Source organism: Wasmannia auropunctata, unplaced genomic scaffold (genome assembly GCF_000956235.1).
Source record: "Wasmannia auropunctata unplaced genomic scaffold, wasmannia.A_1.0 LD336022.1, whole genome shotgun sequence".
NCBI lineage: Eukaryota > Metazoa > Arthropoda > Insecta > Hymenoptera > Formicidae > Wasmannia > Wasmannia auropunctata.
The window spans coordinates 48,184-67,715 of NW_012026868.1; the positions used below are offsets into that span (position 1 = coordinate 48,184).

General features: G+C 45.1%; 1 protein-coding gene across 2 annotated transcripts in view; it reads left to right on the forward strand.

Moving 5' to 3' along the window:
- The window catches only part of LOC105453042 (protein Star), a 47,784-nt gene extending 29,416 nt beyond the window's left edge, over positions 1-18,368 (forward strand). Inside the window, exons 1-6 of one of the 2 annotated variants that reach the window (XM_011694699.1) lie at positions 8,005-9,932; positions 11,767-11,958; positions 12,475-12,688; positions 13,798-13,962; positions 14,047-14,238; positions 14,623-18,368. In XM_011694699.1, coding sequence (XP_011693001.1) covers positions 9,922-9,932; positions 11,767-11,958; positions 12,475-12,688; positions 13,798-13,962; positions 14,047-14,238; positions 14,623-14,808 — 960 coding nt within the window. In that variant the 5' untranslated portion in view covers positions 8,005-9,921 and the 3' untranslated portion in view covers positions 14,809-18,368. Of the gene's footprint in view, positions 1-8,004; positions 9,933-11,766; positions 11,959-12,474; positions 12,689-13,797; positions 13,963-14,046; positions 14,239-14,622 lie in introns of those variants that run through there. The other variant, XM_011694700.1, reaches the window with a different exon arrangement.
- The last annotated feature ends 1,164 nt before the right edge of the window (positions 18,369-19,532 follow it).

The window sequence follows — 19,532 nt, forward strand, 5'->3', positions numbered from 1 at the left end:
GGATACGGAGGTGGACGAAGGGCGCGGGGGAGGGTTGGTGGAACGAGAGGCGAACATGAGCCATGAGGCAGGGTGCCCCGGCTCACTCCCGTGTAATCCGCTATTCCGCGGCACGGAAGACCGTATAGTACGAAAAGTTATGATACGAGAGAAATAAGAAAGCGGGATGTAAGACATTGCAGATAACCGGCGCTTTCGCGCGTTTCCACGGACGGCGGACGCGCGAGGGTGTGGAGAGTGAGATGTATAAAGCGCGGTAAAAGTTGTTCAGACTTGACCGACGCTTTTGCGCGCGATCGTCGAGAGGATCGAAAGGATAGTGGTGTACGAAGGTACACAAGAGAAACGGAATAATTTAAATATTCAGAGCAGCCTACGTACAGCGCTTTGCATAATTCGCGCGGTGCTTACGGCACTTGAGAAATGGATTATAGGACGACGAATAAGGGAAACGAGGCGCGGTGGACCGCGCGGGAAGATGACGAGGAGGCGAGAACGGGAATATTCCGGCAACAGCCCCCTTCCGATATCCCTTCGTGTATACGCGCGAATATCATGCTCGAAAGTCGAGTGGCGATACGTGAAAATAAGGCAATGGTTGAAGATGCGAGAGACAAGATGTAAATATTCAGTATGTGCATATATATATATTATGTGCACGGCACACACTACATAATTTATTTGCCTTGCACGAAGTACGCCGATGCGGAATATGGTGTAGGAATATTATATGAGGGTGTAGAACGAGGGGATAAGAGATATAAGATAAACACTCGGACCCTTTTAGCCGACATATCTAAATGGCTTCCCCACCCTCAACCCCCTCTCCGCGAGCCGAGGGCTGTCGGAAATCTTACTGCGTAAATTCTATCTAATTTCGGCATTTCACTGTATATATATGTATATATAGTATTAACTCCGTATAACGCGCGCCCTCCAAACTCGGAGATGCAGCTGCACTCGTCGAGCTGCGAAGGGTGACGGACGGCCGGAGCTGTTTTCTCAATGTCACCGCGAATTCGTGCCATCTGCCTCCGGTGGACGTACGTGCCGCTCGCGACGTGACACAACGTCGAGACAAACGCGGGGTCACAACCGCGGCGCGCTCTTCCCGGAGAGCTCTAAATTATTACGGTTTATTAATATTAATTCTGCATTTCTGCGTCCGCCGTCGTGTCCGACGGAAAACGATAACATCGCGTGTGAGCCGGTAAATAGAAGCCGACCGTCGAATCGTTATTGTGGAATCGTTAATGTCATTCGATCATCTGGCTGAATAAACTTTCATTATCTGGTTTTACAATCTCTCGCGAGCGTTGTCATCGCCGCTTAATGCGGACGAATCAATGACGATGAAACGCTAATCTCCACAAAACCATCTCGCGCTATAAATTTTATGCGGCGCATTTACACTCCGTGCGTTTATATCTGCATAATTCTGCACAACGAGAGATTTCAGCGTAAAATATGTCGGTAAATCAAGGAAGAAACAGGACAAAAGCAGTTTCCCTGACGTCGCGTTGCATAACAAGTGCATTGTCTCACGGTCCTTTCAGAAGAATTTTATGGCCCTTTTAATTTTGACTCGGCACACAAGTCAAGTTGTATAAAATTTCATTTTCCATTTCCGAGATCAGCGTTTTTTCTATAAATAAACACATTTATTTTACGATATTACGAGTTATTAAACTGAAATCGAATATATCGTAAAATTAGATAAAATAAGAAGATACGAAAAATAATATTAATAAGCGTTTAGAGAGACATTTTATATTAATTATGTCAGGTCACTGAAATATATTTTAATATTCCAGACAGTTTTTTGTTCGTCCGGCATTCACAGTCTCTGCGGGGCATCTCTTTCCGTAATAAAACGTAATTCCGCCCGGAACGGGGTACACAGTTATTTCGAGTGTTCTTTCTCACACCGGCGCACACGGATTTTCTCGGATTATATTCCCGTCAAAATCCGGAGCTGTACGCACGTCGCTGCGAAAAAGTCGTCTCCGTTGTTATGCCGTTCCACTCTTTTCTTCCGCCGCTCGTTACCGTGTCCATTCGTTTTGTCCCACGTCGTCGTCGTCGCACGCGCCCAGGGGTTTTCCCTTCCCACCTTTCTCTCTAGTGGAAAGACGATCTCGTTATTCTGCGCCGAGCTCCTAAATAAAAAATTCTGCCTTCCTACCGCAGCCGTCCTGCCGCCGCCGTCGCCGCCGCCGCCGCGACGGCCTCTTGAATTATGAGCGTGATCCATAAGCGTCCACCTTCGATGGCCGCCCTCGTGAAAATTCGATACGCCAAATGCAAGCACGTCGCCAAGGTCGTGGTATTTAAAATTTATTACCACAACGTCAACAAGGGAAAAACGTCACGTTGGAAACACAAACAAGGCTCCTTCTCGAGGGATTTATCGGCATAATTTTTCGGCGGGTCGATTAAATTTTCTCGCAAAAATTCTCGTTGTCGCGACTTAACAGGCGCAAATGTAACGTATGTTATTACTTGTGAACTTTTATATAACAATATGAACATAGTGGTAGTATACAAAATTCGGTAGACACGTCGAGCGATGCACGTTGCATTTTCCTACGTTACAAGACGAAGTCGGGGGGAGTGTGGAAAGTCACCGAAGGTTTATATCGGCTTTCCTTGACGTTTACAGCGCGTGCACACAGACGCGATTACTCCTTTCCCCTAAGACGCCTCTTCGGTCTAAAATTAATTCAATCCGCATTGATCAAGGAACCGCGCGCGCCGCCGGCCGCCTTTGTCCACTTCAGCAACGTCGTTTCCGCGATACAAAGGGCGCAACTTACGGGGGATCAATAACATGCAGCATAGCCGACCGACTGTGTGCTGCAGTGTCCGGCTTTCGAGTTAACGGGGCTTTTTATGCCGTTTCGCGCTAATTTTAGCCGCGCCCGAAACAACCGTCGCGGCGTGCACTCGTATATAGTTTCTTTCCCCGATAACGCGAATCTCCGCCCAAGTTATCCGCTTTTCGCGATATACAGAATCGCGTTACCGCGATTTTGCCGGGCCTCGTCAATAATTCCGAGGAAGCTGAATATTTTATCGGACGCGGAGTCGCCCGCCGCGTCTATCTCGCGCAAGTTTCCGCGCGCGCGTTAAGTTTCAAAGTTTATTCCGCGGAAAGATCCCAAGTGACGAGCTGCAGGTAACTTGGGTTTGGAAGATACAGGTTTCGAGAAGCGTGCAGATACTCGAGTGATACGCGAGAGCGACGAGAGTTGGAAATTAAATCATAATGTAAAATTATATTGTAAACAGGCGGGAGCAGTGGTAACTTCCGGAGAAATGTCTGCTCCAAACTTCGAGACGGTAGAACACACATTTGCATACGTATCGGGATGCATTAGCGGAAAATGAATTATTTCGTATTCCGTTCTGGCGTATCTATTTACAATTCTGCCTGATGCAATTTCCGAGATCACGTGATCTTTTTGTCTGAACGTATTTACGAGAAAAGAAATAAAACGTAAGAATAATGCAAAGAGATCGTGATATGTTTTGTGATAAAGGTTGGTCTATTCTTTTCATGAAATCTTCCTCTGGAAACGTAATTCAGGATAAAAGTATCGCGTATCAAAAGTATCAATTTCTTACTTACTTTTTTTTATGATATTACAATACTCTTATTTTTATCAGAAGCGTAATTTCGACATTTGCAAGAATCCGAGGCAGAATCCGAGGAAATTGTAAAAAGTTTAATTAAAACGGAGAGAAAGAGAGAGAGAGAGAGAGAGAGAGAGAGAGATACGTATTCAAACACTCGTGATATTTCTTTTCCGACTCCGTTCGCCGATGAACAAATTCCCGATTAAAAACGGTCAAAGGTTACAGATGCAACGAAGTCTCGCGCGCGGATCTCTCAGAGATCCGTTGAGTTCCCCATAAACATCGCGGCTACACTCACAGCCCTGGGACCGATCGGTACCACTCACCTGGGCGGGTTGAGAGTCACTGGCCCACTACCTGGCTAGGAGAGCGGAGAGTGTCCTCGTAAAAGCGAGAGAGAGAGGGAGAGAGAGAGAGAGAGCGGCGGCCTCGTCGGCTTGAAGGGGATAGCTGAGGACGGAGGTAGGCGGTGTTTTAAAGAAGGACACCCGATATAGGAGGCATTGTACTCGGCGAACGAACCAGCGTCAGGCGCTTGGGTCCCAGGTGCTGGAGGGCAGTCGAGGCAGTCTACTCGCCACGAGCCCAGGGCACAGCGGGCAGTGAGCGGTGTACGGGTTTGCCTGCGCTTCCTCCTCGGCAGTTGGCCAGTTCAGGTGTCATCCCGCGAGCGCGGCGGTGAACGCGTCACGCGAGTGTGAACCGTGACGTGCGTCTTGTCTCTCACTCACTCTCTCTCTCTCTCTTTCTCCGCCGTACGTCTATCCGCTTCGGGGTACCGCGGAGGTTCTCCACGAGAGAGATCAGAGAACCTCCGCGTGTGGGAGGCGAGGAGAGAAGGCCAGCTGGAGACGGAGAGGAAGGGGGGGGGGGGTGAAGAGAGAAAGAACTTCCTCCCGGTGGGTACTCTCGCGTGTCATCATCCGCGCGGCAGTGTCATAAACATCCGTGGCAGTGCGACTCCGTCGTCAGTGGGTCGAGTCATCGCGAGCGAGCGGATTCCGCTCCTCGAGGACACCACGGGGAGCGGCAGGAGTACGCGCTGGCAGGACAAGCGCCGCCGCCGCCGCCGCCGCCGCCGTTGCCGCGAGGGAAACCTGTTTGCGTGGACGATGCTCCGATCCTGACTGACGCGAAAGGATAGGGCGCCGCGGGTTCAGGTAATGCGGAAAGAGAAGCCGCCGCCGCCGCCGCCGCCGATCGGGCGCGCGACGAAATCATGTGAGGAGAAAAAGAGAGAGAATAAAAAACGTACGTTTACCGCAAACCGTCTGTGTAAATCGTAAAAAGTATCGTGCAATACTGAAAAGATATACGGGAAGGTCTTACCGCGCCAGGTGTCCTGGCAGCGGCGGAGGTAAAAGGCACGACGAGCACAGGCACGTCAGTTAGTTAAAGATTTCCCCTGCGCCGATCTTTCCCTCCGAGCTGATGGATATCCCGTGTTCCCGTAGTAAAGCGACGTTTGAAACGGACCGTCTGTGTTGGTGCGCGTGCAGTACGTATGTGTGTGTATATATGTGTGTGTGTGTGTGTGTGTGTGTGTGTGTGTGTGTGTGTGTGTGTGTGTGTGTATGCAGGTTTCACATGCGAGTCCGAGCGTAAGAGTCAATGAGGAGTGATTCGTCGTATACATATACCTAACAGTTCAGAAATCCCATTTCCATCCAATTCTCTCGGGGCAGGACGGCTCGTTTTCGGTGTAGGCGGAATTTTGACTGAGCGAGTCAGGATCAATTCGAGTTAATGTGCGCTTTTTGAGGAGACACATCTTGGATAAGATACACGAGGTGAACGAAGGTGAATATTTCATTGCGTCGTTAAGAATTCGATGAGATATATGTTATCGCAATCACGTAATTTGGGAAAACAGCCGATGAAACGTATAACATATCGCGTTGAAGTCTACTGTAAACACCGTGTCGCTCTGTAGCGCTATTAGCAATTCTGTACTATATATAGAGCGGAGCTGTCGCACTTTCTCTTGTGATTCGCGGAGGTAGAGTAGGAATTAAAAGAACAGCGATTATTTTAAATCATTATTTAGTAGCGATCGGAAAAATGGAATTATTTGAACGGAAAGAAACTTCGAACGATATATAAAATAATGAAATAGAGATTATGTGCATAAACAGATGTCGAAAATTTAATTTTATTAACCAATTTCAAGCAGCAAACTTTTTACGTAAAAAATATACGCTGATTTACCATAAGTTACTTAATCCTAGATATACACATTAGGGTCCCCGGGACCAGCAAAACTTTCTCGGTTTGGCATTTCTGAAATTGGAAGGGGAGGGATTTAGGATATTGTAAAAAAGTTTGGGATCTCCTCAATAGGAAGACGTGTTGACGCGCGGCAATTGTCGCTCAACAACCGAGCAGCGAACAGTTGAAGTGAACGTGGGGTTCCCGGGACTGCTCGCAGTTTTGTTAAAAAATTAAAATATCGGATTGCCAAATTTTTTTGTTATTATTTCAAGTAGGGTAACTGCCCCTATTAGTGTGCTTTTATATTTAAATAAGTCATAAAAACTGGTATAAATAGACAAAGTGTTTTTTTTATTAAATTAATACTTTAACTTAATAAAAAAAAAAAAACTTTGTCTATTTATTTGTACCGCAGTTTATTTTTATGACTTATTTAAATATAAAAGCACATTAATAGAGACGTACAGGCACACTAATAAGGACAGTTACCCTATGCGCCTTTCAGAATTTTCAAGGATTTTTCCAATCGGTCTATAAACAAGAAATATGATTTTTTGAAAAAAGATGCTAAATCGAGATTTTTTCGCGTTTTTGAACTTTCCTTTTTCTTTGAACTCGTATATCTTGGAACTCCTTAATTCTATCGACTTTTATTAATTATAGACTTGTTCCTTGATTAATTCTCTATCGATTAAAAAAAAAATTAATTAAAATAAGTCTATTTTTGCTGGAATTACAATAACAAGTATGGATGGGGTCTTCGAGACCCAAGTGTGTACTTTGCGTAGGCAAAATAGGAGTGTGTACTCTTAGGGTTAATATAAAGCGATTATCCGATACATCCGATATATCAAACTATTTATTGAGAACATAACTTTCTATAAATATTCTATAAAAAATTATTGATCAATATTACGTATTGTTAAGAAATACTATTCTCTTTGCTATTATTTTGTTAATCTCCGCTCATCTAAAAATCTTCAGAAAATTTCGCGAAATTATCTTCGCCACGTTCCAAATAAACGTACGGTTATAAGCGAGCGACCGTGTGAAATGAGAGTGATGAAGATAGCGTGCTGGAGGCTAAACAAACCTATCAGTTTGCTAGCTTCACATGGATATTTTATCTATCCGGCAAATCCGTCGGCTGTGCCTGTAGCGAATTCGGTTGAATGCACTCATACGCACACATATGATACACTGGGTGAGCTCTGCGAACCGGCCGCGTACGCAAATTTATCCAAGTATACTCGAGTATTTAGGTAAACGTGGCCTATACGAGCGCGTTTTGATCACCGGAGCGGTCCAGCAGAAATTTTGCCAAACAACAATGACTTACACCGGTGTACAGTTGTAGTTGTATCACCATTGGCACCGCTGCAGTCGGGACCACTCGTGTTCTATCACGCGTTACGATTTTGTGTCAATTTGCGCGCACCGGTGCACGCTATTGCCGCCGATCGAATCCATCACGCGAGAGATATATATGTAGAGGCGAGTTCGCCAATTTTTTTTTTTCCGAGTTAACGACGCGGGACCAATATCGCGTCATCATTTCCAAGCATCGCGATTCCGAGAGGTAATGGAAACTCGGAAACGCGAAACGCCAACGTACACCGCGTGCACCATTTTCCCGTACGATCGAACGGTAAAAGGAAAAGCTTCTCATTTTTCTTAATAATCGGGCAGCGAAGTTGAAGAAACTTTCAGTCGACGGAAGTTTTCTCAACTTCGCCGTCCGAGTATTATTACGAAAGAAAAAAAAAACAGATGATCGTTCGCCTAATAACGCCGTAGGGTCTCTTTTTCTCGATCCTTCCTCCTCGGCCCTTTTCGGCGGGCACCACGCTCGCCGTCTGTCGCACAGCGGGGCCCGTCGACATTGACGATAACAGGGGTCTCGTATGCGAAGAAACGAACGCAAGGAGAGCGGAGCGCCGAAGCCATAGTGCGCGAGTGCGACGAGGACGGACGACGACAGATGCGGCGGCGGCGGCGGCAGCGACGGCGGCACACATGATGAAGCCCCGCCGCCGCACCGCTGCCACCGCCGCCGCCGCTGCCGCCGCCGCCGCCGACCGTCGTCGCCGACGTCGCCGCTGCAATGCGACATTCGACCATAATACACGACGCACACGCTTTCTCGACTGCCACAAGCGTGCGGAACGCTCGTCTGTCGCGCCGCGTTCACGGGCCCCCGGCGTCTCCCGTCTGTCTCTTTGTTCCCGCCCGTCTTTCACGTACGGTCGTTGTCGTCTCTCCCGCTCGAATCGATATATATATACATATATACGTGTATATGTAATTCGATGTCGATCGGCGAAGAAGTCGGCGACCGTGGAGACAGACGGAGCGAATCGCGCCGCCAATGAGCGAGCCGATGCAATTCCGTCGTCGTCGTCGTCGTCGTCGTCGTCTCCTCCTGCCCATCGGCATCTCCCCTCTTATCCGTCGGGAATTCGCCGGGGGAGTTCCCGCTGCAGTGGTCCCGAGTGCATTCCGGGGAGGGGGAATCTTCGGGGAGGCGAAAGAAATTCGTCGGCGAGGAATTCTTTGTCGCGGTCGTCGCGGAACGGGATCGCTTCGCGCTCGGACCGAATCGGATTGATTCTAGCGATTGTCCTCTCTTCAACGATCGACTTCCGTTCGCGCAGCCGAGAGAGAGAGAGAAACGATTATTCGTCGGACATTTCGAGCCTCAAGGAATGCCGATCACGCGAAGAATCCCGCTCGTGCCCGAGAAACACGTGGAAGATCTTTGAGGCAACGTCGCTGCAATAAATACACGGGGGGAAGAGAGAGAGCAAGGAAGAAAAATCCAGAGAAAGGACTCCGCAGAGTTGACTACACTTCAAGCTCGGTTCTATAAAAATCCAGCTGCATCGAGAAGCACGAGGAGAATCCTCTTCGATGGGACAGCCATGCAATAAAAAAAAAAAAAAAAAAAAAATCGCACTCGGGGAAAGAAGAACGAAGGAGGAATTGCAGTGAACATTCTTTGAGGCATTTGGTCCTGGCGAGACTCGAGAGCCAAGTAGGATAAATTATTTCCAAGCTTCTTGAAGACTTAATTTTTCTTTTTCTTCGAGACACAAGTGGAGCAATTAATGGATATTTAACTGGTACCTTGAGGATCCGACGCGATTGGCTAATCGGATTTATCAGAAAAATTGCTACAAGTCCAAATCGACATTGAGCGACTGCGAAATCCGGGCTGCGTTTTGACGATTTGGAAATCGCTCGGTTTACTTCGGGGGAGAGGAACTTACTCGCGAATATACACATCTCGGAAATTCTGTAAACGCAATTGTATTATTGTACCGCGAGAGAGACACGGTTTCGAGGCTGCTTGCCTTCTGATCGAGGGAGATTGCACGGCCGGATATTTGATTCGTTACATAACACACCCGCAACAAACAGCCGCGGAAACAAAGGAGCCGCGTGGAAGCGAGCTTCGGCTTCGGCCGCGAGAGAGATTGATCACTCTCCCGCCGACGCTCGTCGACGCGTGAGAACGATCTTCTCGCCTTGCAACGTTTCTCTCTCCTCTCTCTCTCTCTCTCTCTCTCTCGCGAGGGGGAAGGGGACGGAAAGCGAAACGGGTGCGCGGAGAAATGATCTGACAAGACATCGAGACAACACAGCGCGACGACAACGACACGACAATGACGACGATGACGACGACGCAATGACAACGACAACACGTCACGAAGGTCGAGCCCACGTGATACGCGGCGTTTAGCCGGCGCTACCGCCGCTACCAAATATTGTGGCTGCGCGATACGTGACGTTCGGCGTTCGGCGGCGGGACGTCAGACGTGATACGTGAGACGCGTGTCGGCTCGTCGCGTGTCGTCGTATCGAGGAACACGACGACGTTATCGGTGCAAGGAAGTTGCGCTCTCTGATCTACCCCGATCGACTCGCGCGCGCCGGGGATGGTGACGAGCGCTCGCACGTGAAGCGAAAAAGTGACAGTGTTATATCGTGAATAGGAAGTACCTAAATGATCCCCAAGTTTCGGATCATTTCGAAGATCTCGCAGTTAAGAAAGGATACGAGTGGAGGCCGATGAAAATTAAGTGAGTAAATGCGACGATGCGATGAATTACACATCACCGAGGTCCGCGACTTTATTTATTTACGGAGCTTTTAACGAATCTGATTTTATCTCGTCGGTTTTACCAATAACGTCTTTACGCAAACTTTCGAACTTACGATTATAAATGCATGCAAAAAATCTGAAATATGGAATTATCTGCAAGTATCTGGAAGTTCTGTTAAAGCGAGCTTTTTGCTTGAGATTGTAAATGTGAAGGAAGGCTTTATATATATAGTTACCGTTCCCGAATCCCCGCGCGCGAGAGAGGAGTTGTTTATTTCAAATAACTCGGAGTATCGTTGTTGTCATTTCGATGATCTTTACGAGAGGGGAACTGAATTTACTGGACTTGATTAATTGATGAGTGCGAGTGATCAGTGAAGTAAATTCTGCGATGCTATACGTCGCGTAACATTGATCGTCGCGTGTAGGCACGTCTCAATTTGGATAAGGAAATTGATGAAGCGAGTACACCCCACACCTGTCTTGCTTTGTCTTCGCTAAAAGTTTTGCAGCAAATTAGTGGGGAAACCTCGCGATGCACGAAGCGACGCGAAGTTTGCGCACCGGCGAACCTCGCTTCAACTGTGTGTGAGTGAGACAAATAACGGAGCGGACATTGTTCCGCATGGCGCAACACACGCAGGCTTATCCAGCACGCGTGTGCACGCCGAGAAAACTATTTCTGTAAATTCCGATGAGCGGAGAACACTCGTCAATTCGCGGCGGCCTATTTTTATTGAATTAGAATGTTTTTCCCATTTCGCGCAGAATTAACGTTCGACAAACCTAATATTTATTTCATTTAACTCCAATGCCTCAATTTTGTAAAACAAATAATAATTATTTGTTCAACAACTTGGGGAATAAAAAATATAAAAATATTGTTGCGCGCTTTCCTTTTTTTATATGTAGGTATATATATATATTTTTTTCTATCAAACTTGGATGTAGCATAAAATAAATGAAAAATACAAATTTAATTTATGATAAAAAAACATGTTGAATAAAACAAAATTGTTGAAAAAGAGAAGTGAATTTCTGTTCGACGGTACCGTGGCGACGCATGATAGACAACAAATGAATTATAATTATAATCCGTTTTATGAGGGTCTTCCTTTGTTTCGAATCCTTAGGCGTGCATTCACTCGAACGTGACTGAAAAAATACTGGTTAGAAAGTGCAGGGTGACTCATGCTTGTATACCTGCATTGCTGCATGTGTTTACAGGGTGTCTCAGACGGAGTCATCTGTTTGATCGCAGTTTCTTTCGACATCATTTTAAACTTAAAAAAAGATTTAGAAATCGTCTTTTGCCATTTTTAAAATATTTTTTAAATATTTTAACATGAATAAATCTGCAACTGTATAAATTCCTCTTTCATCGAACTTTCTGTATTTTAATTGCAAAGCAAGAGATTTTATTGACTATCGATTAATGTCCTTCAACAAAAAATATCCATTAGCTTTGGATTTACTTTTATTTTATTCGCCAATTGTTCCTTTTACATTCCTTTTTATTAGACTAGCTTGGTTTAAGTAAAAAATTGGGAGAATTGGAAACGTTTCACGACTGTCCATTGGAATTTTGAAATTCCAATATTATCGGAGAATCGTAAAAGTCCATGACTACATATGTCGCTGGCCGAAATCCCGATTATTAAAACACCCTCGGAGAATAGGATTGAGAGAATACATGAAACACGTAGCCGTCGTTGAAAAGCCATCGGGGGTTACATCTCGTTATGAATGTCTTTTTTTCCGTTAATTTGCATGCAGCATGTGTTTACACGTTCGTTGTGTTTCCGCCGTAGAATGGCTCCCGCAGGGACACCTTCGTCAAACGGAGGCCTACCACCGCCTGTAGGACCCGTGCTGACCGGCACATCCTTTGTCAGCTATAAAAGAACCTGGTGGAGAAGAGTAGCTCCCTGCTTGGCCTTTCTTGCCGCCTTTTCCACCGCCATGGTCCTGCTCCTCATCTGGAGCGAAGCCGTGGCTTTGAGGTAAAAACTGCCGTTTTATTTTCTTCCATTAAATTAAATGTTTTCTTCAGACAAAAGGCAATATAGATTTTTTTTTATCATTTTAATATTAGAAATATTTTTTTATTTTTTAAATTTTTTATCAAATTCGCTCTTATTTTTATATCAGGAAGAGGATGATTTTTGTGATTATCGGTTAACGAGAGATTCGTGCAAATCTATTTTAAGCTTTCGTAAAATATATTTGACATGCACCGCGCGCAGGTCTCATTATCGAAGTTTTTTTCGCTTTTAATTACTCCGAGTCCCACTCGTGTATCTCGCACGGTAAAATCCCACCGTTCCGCGCCGCAGAGAAAGTCAGACGATTCGCGATTCACTGTGAGAAGCGATCGGATTTCGCGTGAGCTCGCGTGGAAAATGTTCCTGGCTCCTTTTTTTACTGCGAGAGGATTACACGATCGAGCTCCAGATTATGCAAGATTGAACACCACTGGTGTGTAGCTTTAAAGCGGACGTTCCGTTACGCTGCTACAGGAGGCAGGCGTTCGACGCGAACATGACCAGGGACTACGTGCTCGACAGCATCTCGATGGACAATCCGCAATTGATCACGTACATACGGGAGGTGCATCTGAAACGGACGACACGTCAGGACCCGCTGAACGCCAACCAGACGTCGGAGGAGAAGTATGTGGCCACCTTGTCGCAGGGCAAGACCGAGGGTGTCTACGTGGAGTACATCAGCAGGGTGAGGAATCTTTTCGTTTTATCCTCCTTCGGGAGCGGGTGATTAATGTCCCAAGTGTCACCACGCTGCGCACGTTAAGAGCCCCTCGTCCCTCCAACGTGTTGGCGTAATATCTCTTTGTTCGCGAATTTCTTGCGGTTTACGGACGGTGAAGAATAGATGGTCCGCACCGCGCGCGGGATGTTCTAAAATTCTTTAATTACCGTAAGAGAATCCTCGATCAATTTCCGGGTCCGATCATTCATTAATTAAAAAGTCGGGGGCATCGACAATTTTTCAAGTACAAGCGGGGGCTGAAGATGATGAGGTTTCCGCGGAGTTCCTGTAATTAAACAACCGCGTTTTACAGTTCATTTTAAGTGCTTTTTAGAAATTTCAGTTTCGGCTTTAATTACTGGTGTATACTTGCGATTAAGTATTAAAAAGTTACAGCGAATAATGAAATTTTCTTTACGGAAAATATTGAACTCTTGCCCTTTAAATTAAAATTGAAATAAAAATTGGCAATTTTGGAATATCCTATACAGGAGGTACATTTGCGGAAGTTTACAAAGATTACGATTTTCCAGATAATTTCGTATATCGATGTTACGTTTTTGTGAATTTTTAAAAGCACGCGCAAGATATGCTCATATGCAATATGAAAGTATCGCGAGCGTATTTTTCAAAAGAGACTCGGGAGTAGAATCCATTGAAGTGAAAATTTACGCCCTCTTGCATACGCCCTCCTTCGCGCATCTTATCAAGTTTTGGGATTGAAATTAGGGCCAAGAAGGTATACCGGTGCCTCAACAGTCTTGAAAGCTCTGCCTTAGATACCGCGCGGCTGCGCTAACAATTCTTTATCGCGCCCGCGATAGTGCACCCGTAACATTAGCGAGACACGCAAAAGTAGCGGATCATCGCCGTCGGCACGCAAGCAGTTAAAAATAGATGAGCGAGATAGATGAGCCGCGATTTATCTCGCCGCCCTCTTTACAATTCATCTTTATTAGTTGGGTGCGGGAATTAGGCCGGGGCGCCAGTTTACCGCCCCATCGCGATTCGAGCTCGCAAATCCGTCACCAATCACCGACACTGCGGGTGTCGACGTTTTTTTTTTCTTTCAGATGGGCGCGATTTCCAGTACCTCGTGGCTGGAATCCAATATGAGCTGGCGAGGTGTCGTGATATTCACCGAGCCCAAGAGCTTCTTCGAGGCGCAGCGCAGCACCAGGCACCCGCGATCGAGGGTGATGCACGCCTGCCTCAGCACGGACACGGAAACCAAAGAGGTGAGAGAGGGACGGGGCGATGATGAATTAATCGAACGCGACAAGAGTACGCTCGATCTCACGCGCGCGAACGGTATATTGCAGATAAAGTACCACCAGGAGTCGGAGGTCCAGGTCACCAAGCTGTGCGACGGCCCTAACAGCCTCGTGTCGTCGGACGACGGTTTTCCTACCACTAGACTCAAGTGCTTTCCTCTCTATAGCGTGCTGTTGGCGTACAACGCCACGACTTTGGATTACCTAAGTCTGGACAGTCCCGACGCTCCCGATGGCCAGGTGAACATAATATAAATTTAATAATTTAAAGGCTCTCGATATATATAATTTTTTTGCAATGCTTTATCCCAATTAAAAATTTTGCCATTTATTTTTCGTCCAGAAAAATATATAAAAACATACTTATTTATTTTATTGCGCATGCTTTTGTTACGCTGTCTTTAATCAATAAAGACAGATATAGTTTTACAATGATCTCGGAATTAAAATTTATTATATACGCATTAGAAATATTTACCGCGTTTTTTTCCATTATAAGATTTTGCGCATAAAAAGCACGTACAAGCTTTAAGAATTGTAATCGATCGGAGAGTTATAAAAATATAAAGCCGGTAACAGGCGTCGCAAGGGCTTTGTCGTAAGGGCAATTGAAAATTATCGCAGGTACTCGACACCATCCCATGGGACGTCGTAAGAATATCGATACTGTCGATACGGTGGAGTCCCCATCACAGCGAGGCGGAGACAAAGAGCTTCATCGACAAGATGACCAGCCGGAGGTACAAGCTCGTACACACGACAGATACCGGAAAGTCGATTTTCCTGTACAACACTCTCCTTAAGATTTGATCATTGACTCAGGTTATAGACTGGTCTGCGCCCGTATCGCAGGATATATATATATAAAATAATTTAAGCGACTCGAAATAAAACTCCACTCCACCGCGCCTTTGATCCGTTGTCGATATTCTATTTCGCCGATAAGAAATATTTCTTCCGATCGGAAACACGCGCGCGCGGATCTCCCGTTCAACCTCCCGCGTGAAGGGACGGGCTCACGTCGCGGTATCGAGAACACCGGAAGTAATCGATCGCGAAATTCGTTCTCTCCGTCGCGAACTCCCGAGTTTGTTATTAGCTTCCTTTTTTCCCGCGGGACACGTTGGACACCTTCCCCAAGCTCGTCGCAAATCTCGTGATCGCTCCCGTGATTCACAAAACAATGTTTACCCGCGATAACGAGTTCGCTGATAACAATCGTCGATCGAATCTCGAGGGACTGATTCAAGACTGAGTTCAAGAATTTCCGTTACGGTCGACACGGTGCCACGAGACCGTAAGTACTTCGAGCGATTCGTTTGAGAGTTGAGAGTCAAAACTGTAAGTAGCTGAAGATTCAGGACCCGGTTTCCAGATCGACGATAAAAACACTGGAATCGAATCTCCAGAAGAGTCCAAAGTTGCGATCTCAACTTGAGATTTCAACTTGAGATTCGAGTTTCGAAAGTGTCTTGGCTTCAACGATCCTCCGCGCGACTCCAAATCGCATAAAATCCGAGAGATTTCTCTCATCATCGACGCGGACAAGATATTGGTGGTGTTCTGAGCGCGCGTATATTTTGCGGTGATATTGCGGTGGAAACACGTGCGAATCGAGTTAAATCTGCTTCGGATATACGTGACTCCCCGTGTGATTCTTATATCTGTGTTCTTATCGCGAGACGTGCGACACGATTTTCTCTCTCACTTGCTTCCAATTGTGGTTTTCGCGTATTCGACGATCACCGACCAGCCAGATGGAGCGTTCTTTTAATTTTTTTTTCCATTCGTGTGCGAACAACGCGTATAATAAAGCGATCCCGCAGAACCGCTCCGTCGTGCCCTGCTGCGACGATCTCGCTCTCTTCGCGACGACTTCGACTTCAAATACGTCGTGCGACGCCGTATTACGTTAATACTCTGTTTATTTCGTACGTACACGCGAATGATCAACGAATAATTCACGCCAGTGATTATTACAGGCAGTTATTTAAGTATTTGCAGAATCAAAACAAGAGGAATAGACCCAGAACAGAAGGGGTAGTCGAGATTCGTGAACATGTGGCAGTCTGTGTCAAAATTATCGTTTGACTCCGCAAACTGTTTTTTTTTTTTTCACTGCAGTATGTTTCGCTGAACGGCGTATGAGAATTGTTGGATACACACAGACTGTGCAATCGTCGTTCCCAATCCTTTCGCGCGTTTATTTCTCTATTTCTATGTCAATGGGGAAATAACGCAATGTTAATTTAATAGAAAATGTCAAATTGACATTTTTTTGCGCGATGAATATTCAAAGTTTATTTGCGTGCCTGCTGCCGTGGACGTTGAGTTTATTCGGGCGCAACGTAACGTAAAATTACGTTTTATGTTAGAAGAAAGGGAAAAGGGAGGCTGGAACCTCGGCGGAAAGCGAAAAATTAATTCCTCCGTACCTGAGCTAAATAACGCGCCTCGTTTAATCTTGTCTCTGATCCTCTCGTCCCCCGTCCCCGCTCTCCTCGCAATGGATAGAGGGACTCGCGTGGAGCGCGATTGTTGCGGTGCAGGAATCGCGTCGCGACATTTAAAAGCTCCGGAAAGTTTTGTCGATCTAGAGATTATTCAAGAGGGATCTTCGCTGAGCGACGATTCTGAGACTCACGGGATTGATACGAGGATCCGATAATTCGGAGGATACGAAGGACCGCGGCGGACCACGCTTAATGGTCCGAGAAAATCCACTGGAAAATCCGAGCCCCGATAAATCCTCACTCGGGCAAACTGAGATTTCCGAGCGTCCACGTCGTTCGATTTTTCTTTCGGGAGCGCACCGAGGAAAAAAACCCAGCGAGAAGAGATCTCGCTCTCCCGTACGATTTTACGGTAGCACGTTTTTTTTTTTTTAATTTAGGGTACAAGCTAGTAACGGTAACCGAGCGTTTTACGCAGGACGCGCCGATTTTACTTTTTAAGGGACATCAATCGCGGCGTCCGGAGATCGCCGTATCGCATACGCGTCGATTCGCGTTATCACCGTGTGATAAGCGAGAGCGAGCTAATCCCGAGGTATTATTCCTCCCCTCCCCCCTTCAGGGCTCCCGCATTCGCGCTGCGCGTCCACAGCTAGAAGGAGGCGCCGATCGTCCGAATCTCACACCCGTATATATATTTGCATTAAAACACTAATCGCGTGTCACCCACATCCGATCGAATCGGATCAAATTGAGACGGGCGAAACGATGAGATCCACGATTGCAGTTCGATCCACGCGTCGATCGGTGGAACCTCGAAAACGGCACACCTGCTATTTAGTGCTACACGTGCGACGTATATAGAATGGGGACGTAAATATCTGAAAGCACAGGCCTTATTAGCGCGTAAGGTGATATTTTCTTAAAACGTTCTACGATAGTGATATAAGTAACACCAACCCGCGCAAGTGGTTCAAGTTGTCAAGTTATATCTTCGCTCGCGGTGTGCAGAGATCTGTATACGTCAATTAGACGTATCTACTAGATTCTCCTTCGTTAATTATGAACCGTCGCGGTTCGTCTCTAAAATTTTTAGAGATGAGAAATTAAATTATTATTTTTTTTTACTGATAATTATTTTCGAGCGAAAATATTCTTCAGGAAGAAAATTATTTTGCCTTCTAAACATTCAATTTCAGTCTCTAAAATTCCTTCTTTCGGCTCGCGAAACGTTTTCGCTTACTCGCATAATCTGCAAACACAATTTTCGAAGATATAACGCAAGCTCAGGAATTATCATACAAAACGCGTATATGCGCGAGAAAGATACGTGTTATAAATCAAGGCACAGCATCAACCTTTGCGCTATTCGCATTTCCGCGATAATTTCGAGCAGCGCGAGAACTACTTGCATTTGTGTGACGCACGTTTAACGCTAAAATTACAATTTGTAATTATCTAAGTAACAGTCTACAATGCTTCATTCCTAATTTAAATTGCACATTGGATAATCAGCAATGAAGGATGAGATACCTTCGGCGTTAAACGTACATCACGAGAAAGCGGGACTTCTGACTCAAAACTCCCATTGACGCGTTTACTGCGATTATATATGGATTATACATTAGGAACGTTCAGCACAACAGATACTTATAATAATGCGATTTTCTTTGCATCGATCATAGCTTCGTTGCGACGATCATCCTGTTATTTCCATTGTTAATCGCGCGAAGCGAGGCGCGCAGCATTTGAATTTTCGCAAAGTGCAATATTCGCGAAGCGGTCGGTTCGGTTTCAAAATTTTACGATGAAAGATCCGGAAGTTGTAAACATCATACTGGTTTATAGATCCAATGACTCGAGAATTTAAGATTTCAATCCAAGATCCGTAATTTTTTTTCTTTTTTTTTTCTTTTATAGGACAGTGGGAGTTTACACCTGGAATTAAAATTGTAGTTTTGGACATAGAATCTCAATACTCTCTTTGCTATTTATTTTTTGTACAGATGGAACTTTATTATTTATAAAAGTCATATTAGCCTAATATATAATATTTAGCTTTAATGTCACGATTAATTAATTTAACGATGTAAGTACTGAAATAATAAATGTTCCTCCTATATAAATAAGTAACAATATAACGGTTCGAGATGCAATTTAATTCTGGGAACGAAAATTTTCACTGTACTTAAGCGAGATTACGTTAGTGTCTATTTAGCGCAGCAATTTAAACATGTAGAGACGTAAAATTCGCGACGTTTCGCATTTGTCGGATAAATTTTGGGTTACACGAAATTATTATTCAATTGCTAACGCACACGCGGATATGCACTTACGCGAATTTTCGCTGCGATTTCATTTTGTAAGTCCTTCATTACTCGTAAGGATAATCCGCTTTTTCCTTGCCGCTTTACCGAAAATCATTCCATGACTATTCGCACATTTTTTTTCCTTTCTCTCGCCAGTGCCTGTACGCAATATCGACCTCGTTGTAGTACCTACTGCGTTTTTCTCGAGAGATATTTTCCACCTTTGTTTATACTTTTTTTTTTACAGCGTATTGTAACTCGTAAGTTTGACGTGACGAATAAGGCTGCTCGTGTTTCTGTCCTGCGAAGGGCAGCCAATCCTTTTCGAAAGAGCAATAAATTTGGATATTATATTTTGAAGTGAGAGATTACTTATTGACCTTCGTCTTGTATTGACTTTCGTCTCCTTGGAACTTACACACTTTTGTTTGCCCCATTTTGTTTTCTCATACTTTTTAATCCTCGGAAGACGTATCCTTCGGAGAACTGTGGCTGAGTCGTTCTTCGGCAAACTCGTACATTCTTATGATAGCTAATTAAAAACTGAATATAATGAAGAACAATGAATCAAACTAAATATCAATACTAAATAAATATTAACAATATATTTCGAAATGATTAATCGTATCGGCTTACATTTCATCCTCAGTGGAAATTACAAATATCATATTTGCTAATTAAGTTCTATTACCTGTCAATGTCGCTCGCAGTCGATGTAATACAAGTCACTCTTTGTTTTAGCAGTTTTTTTAACAAAAGAGAATCCAAATAT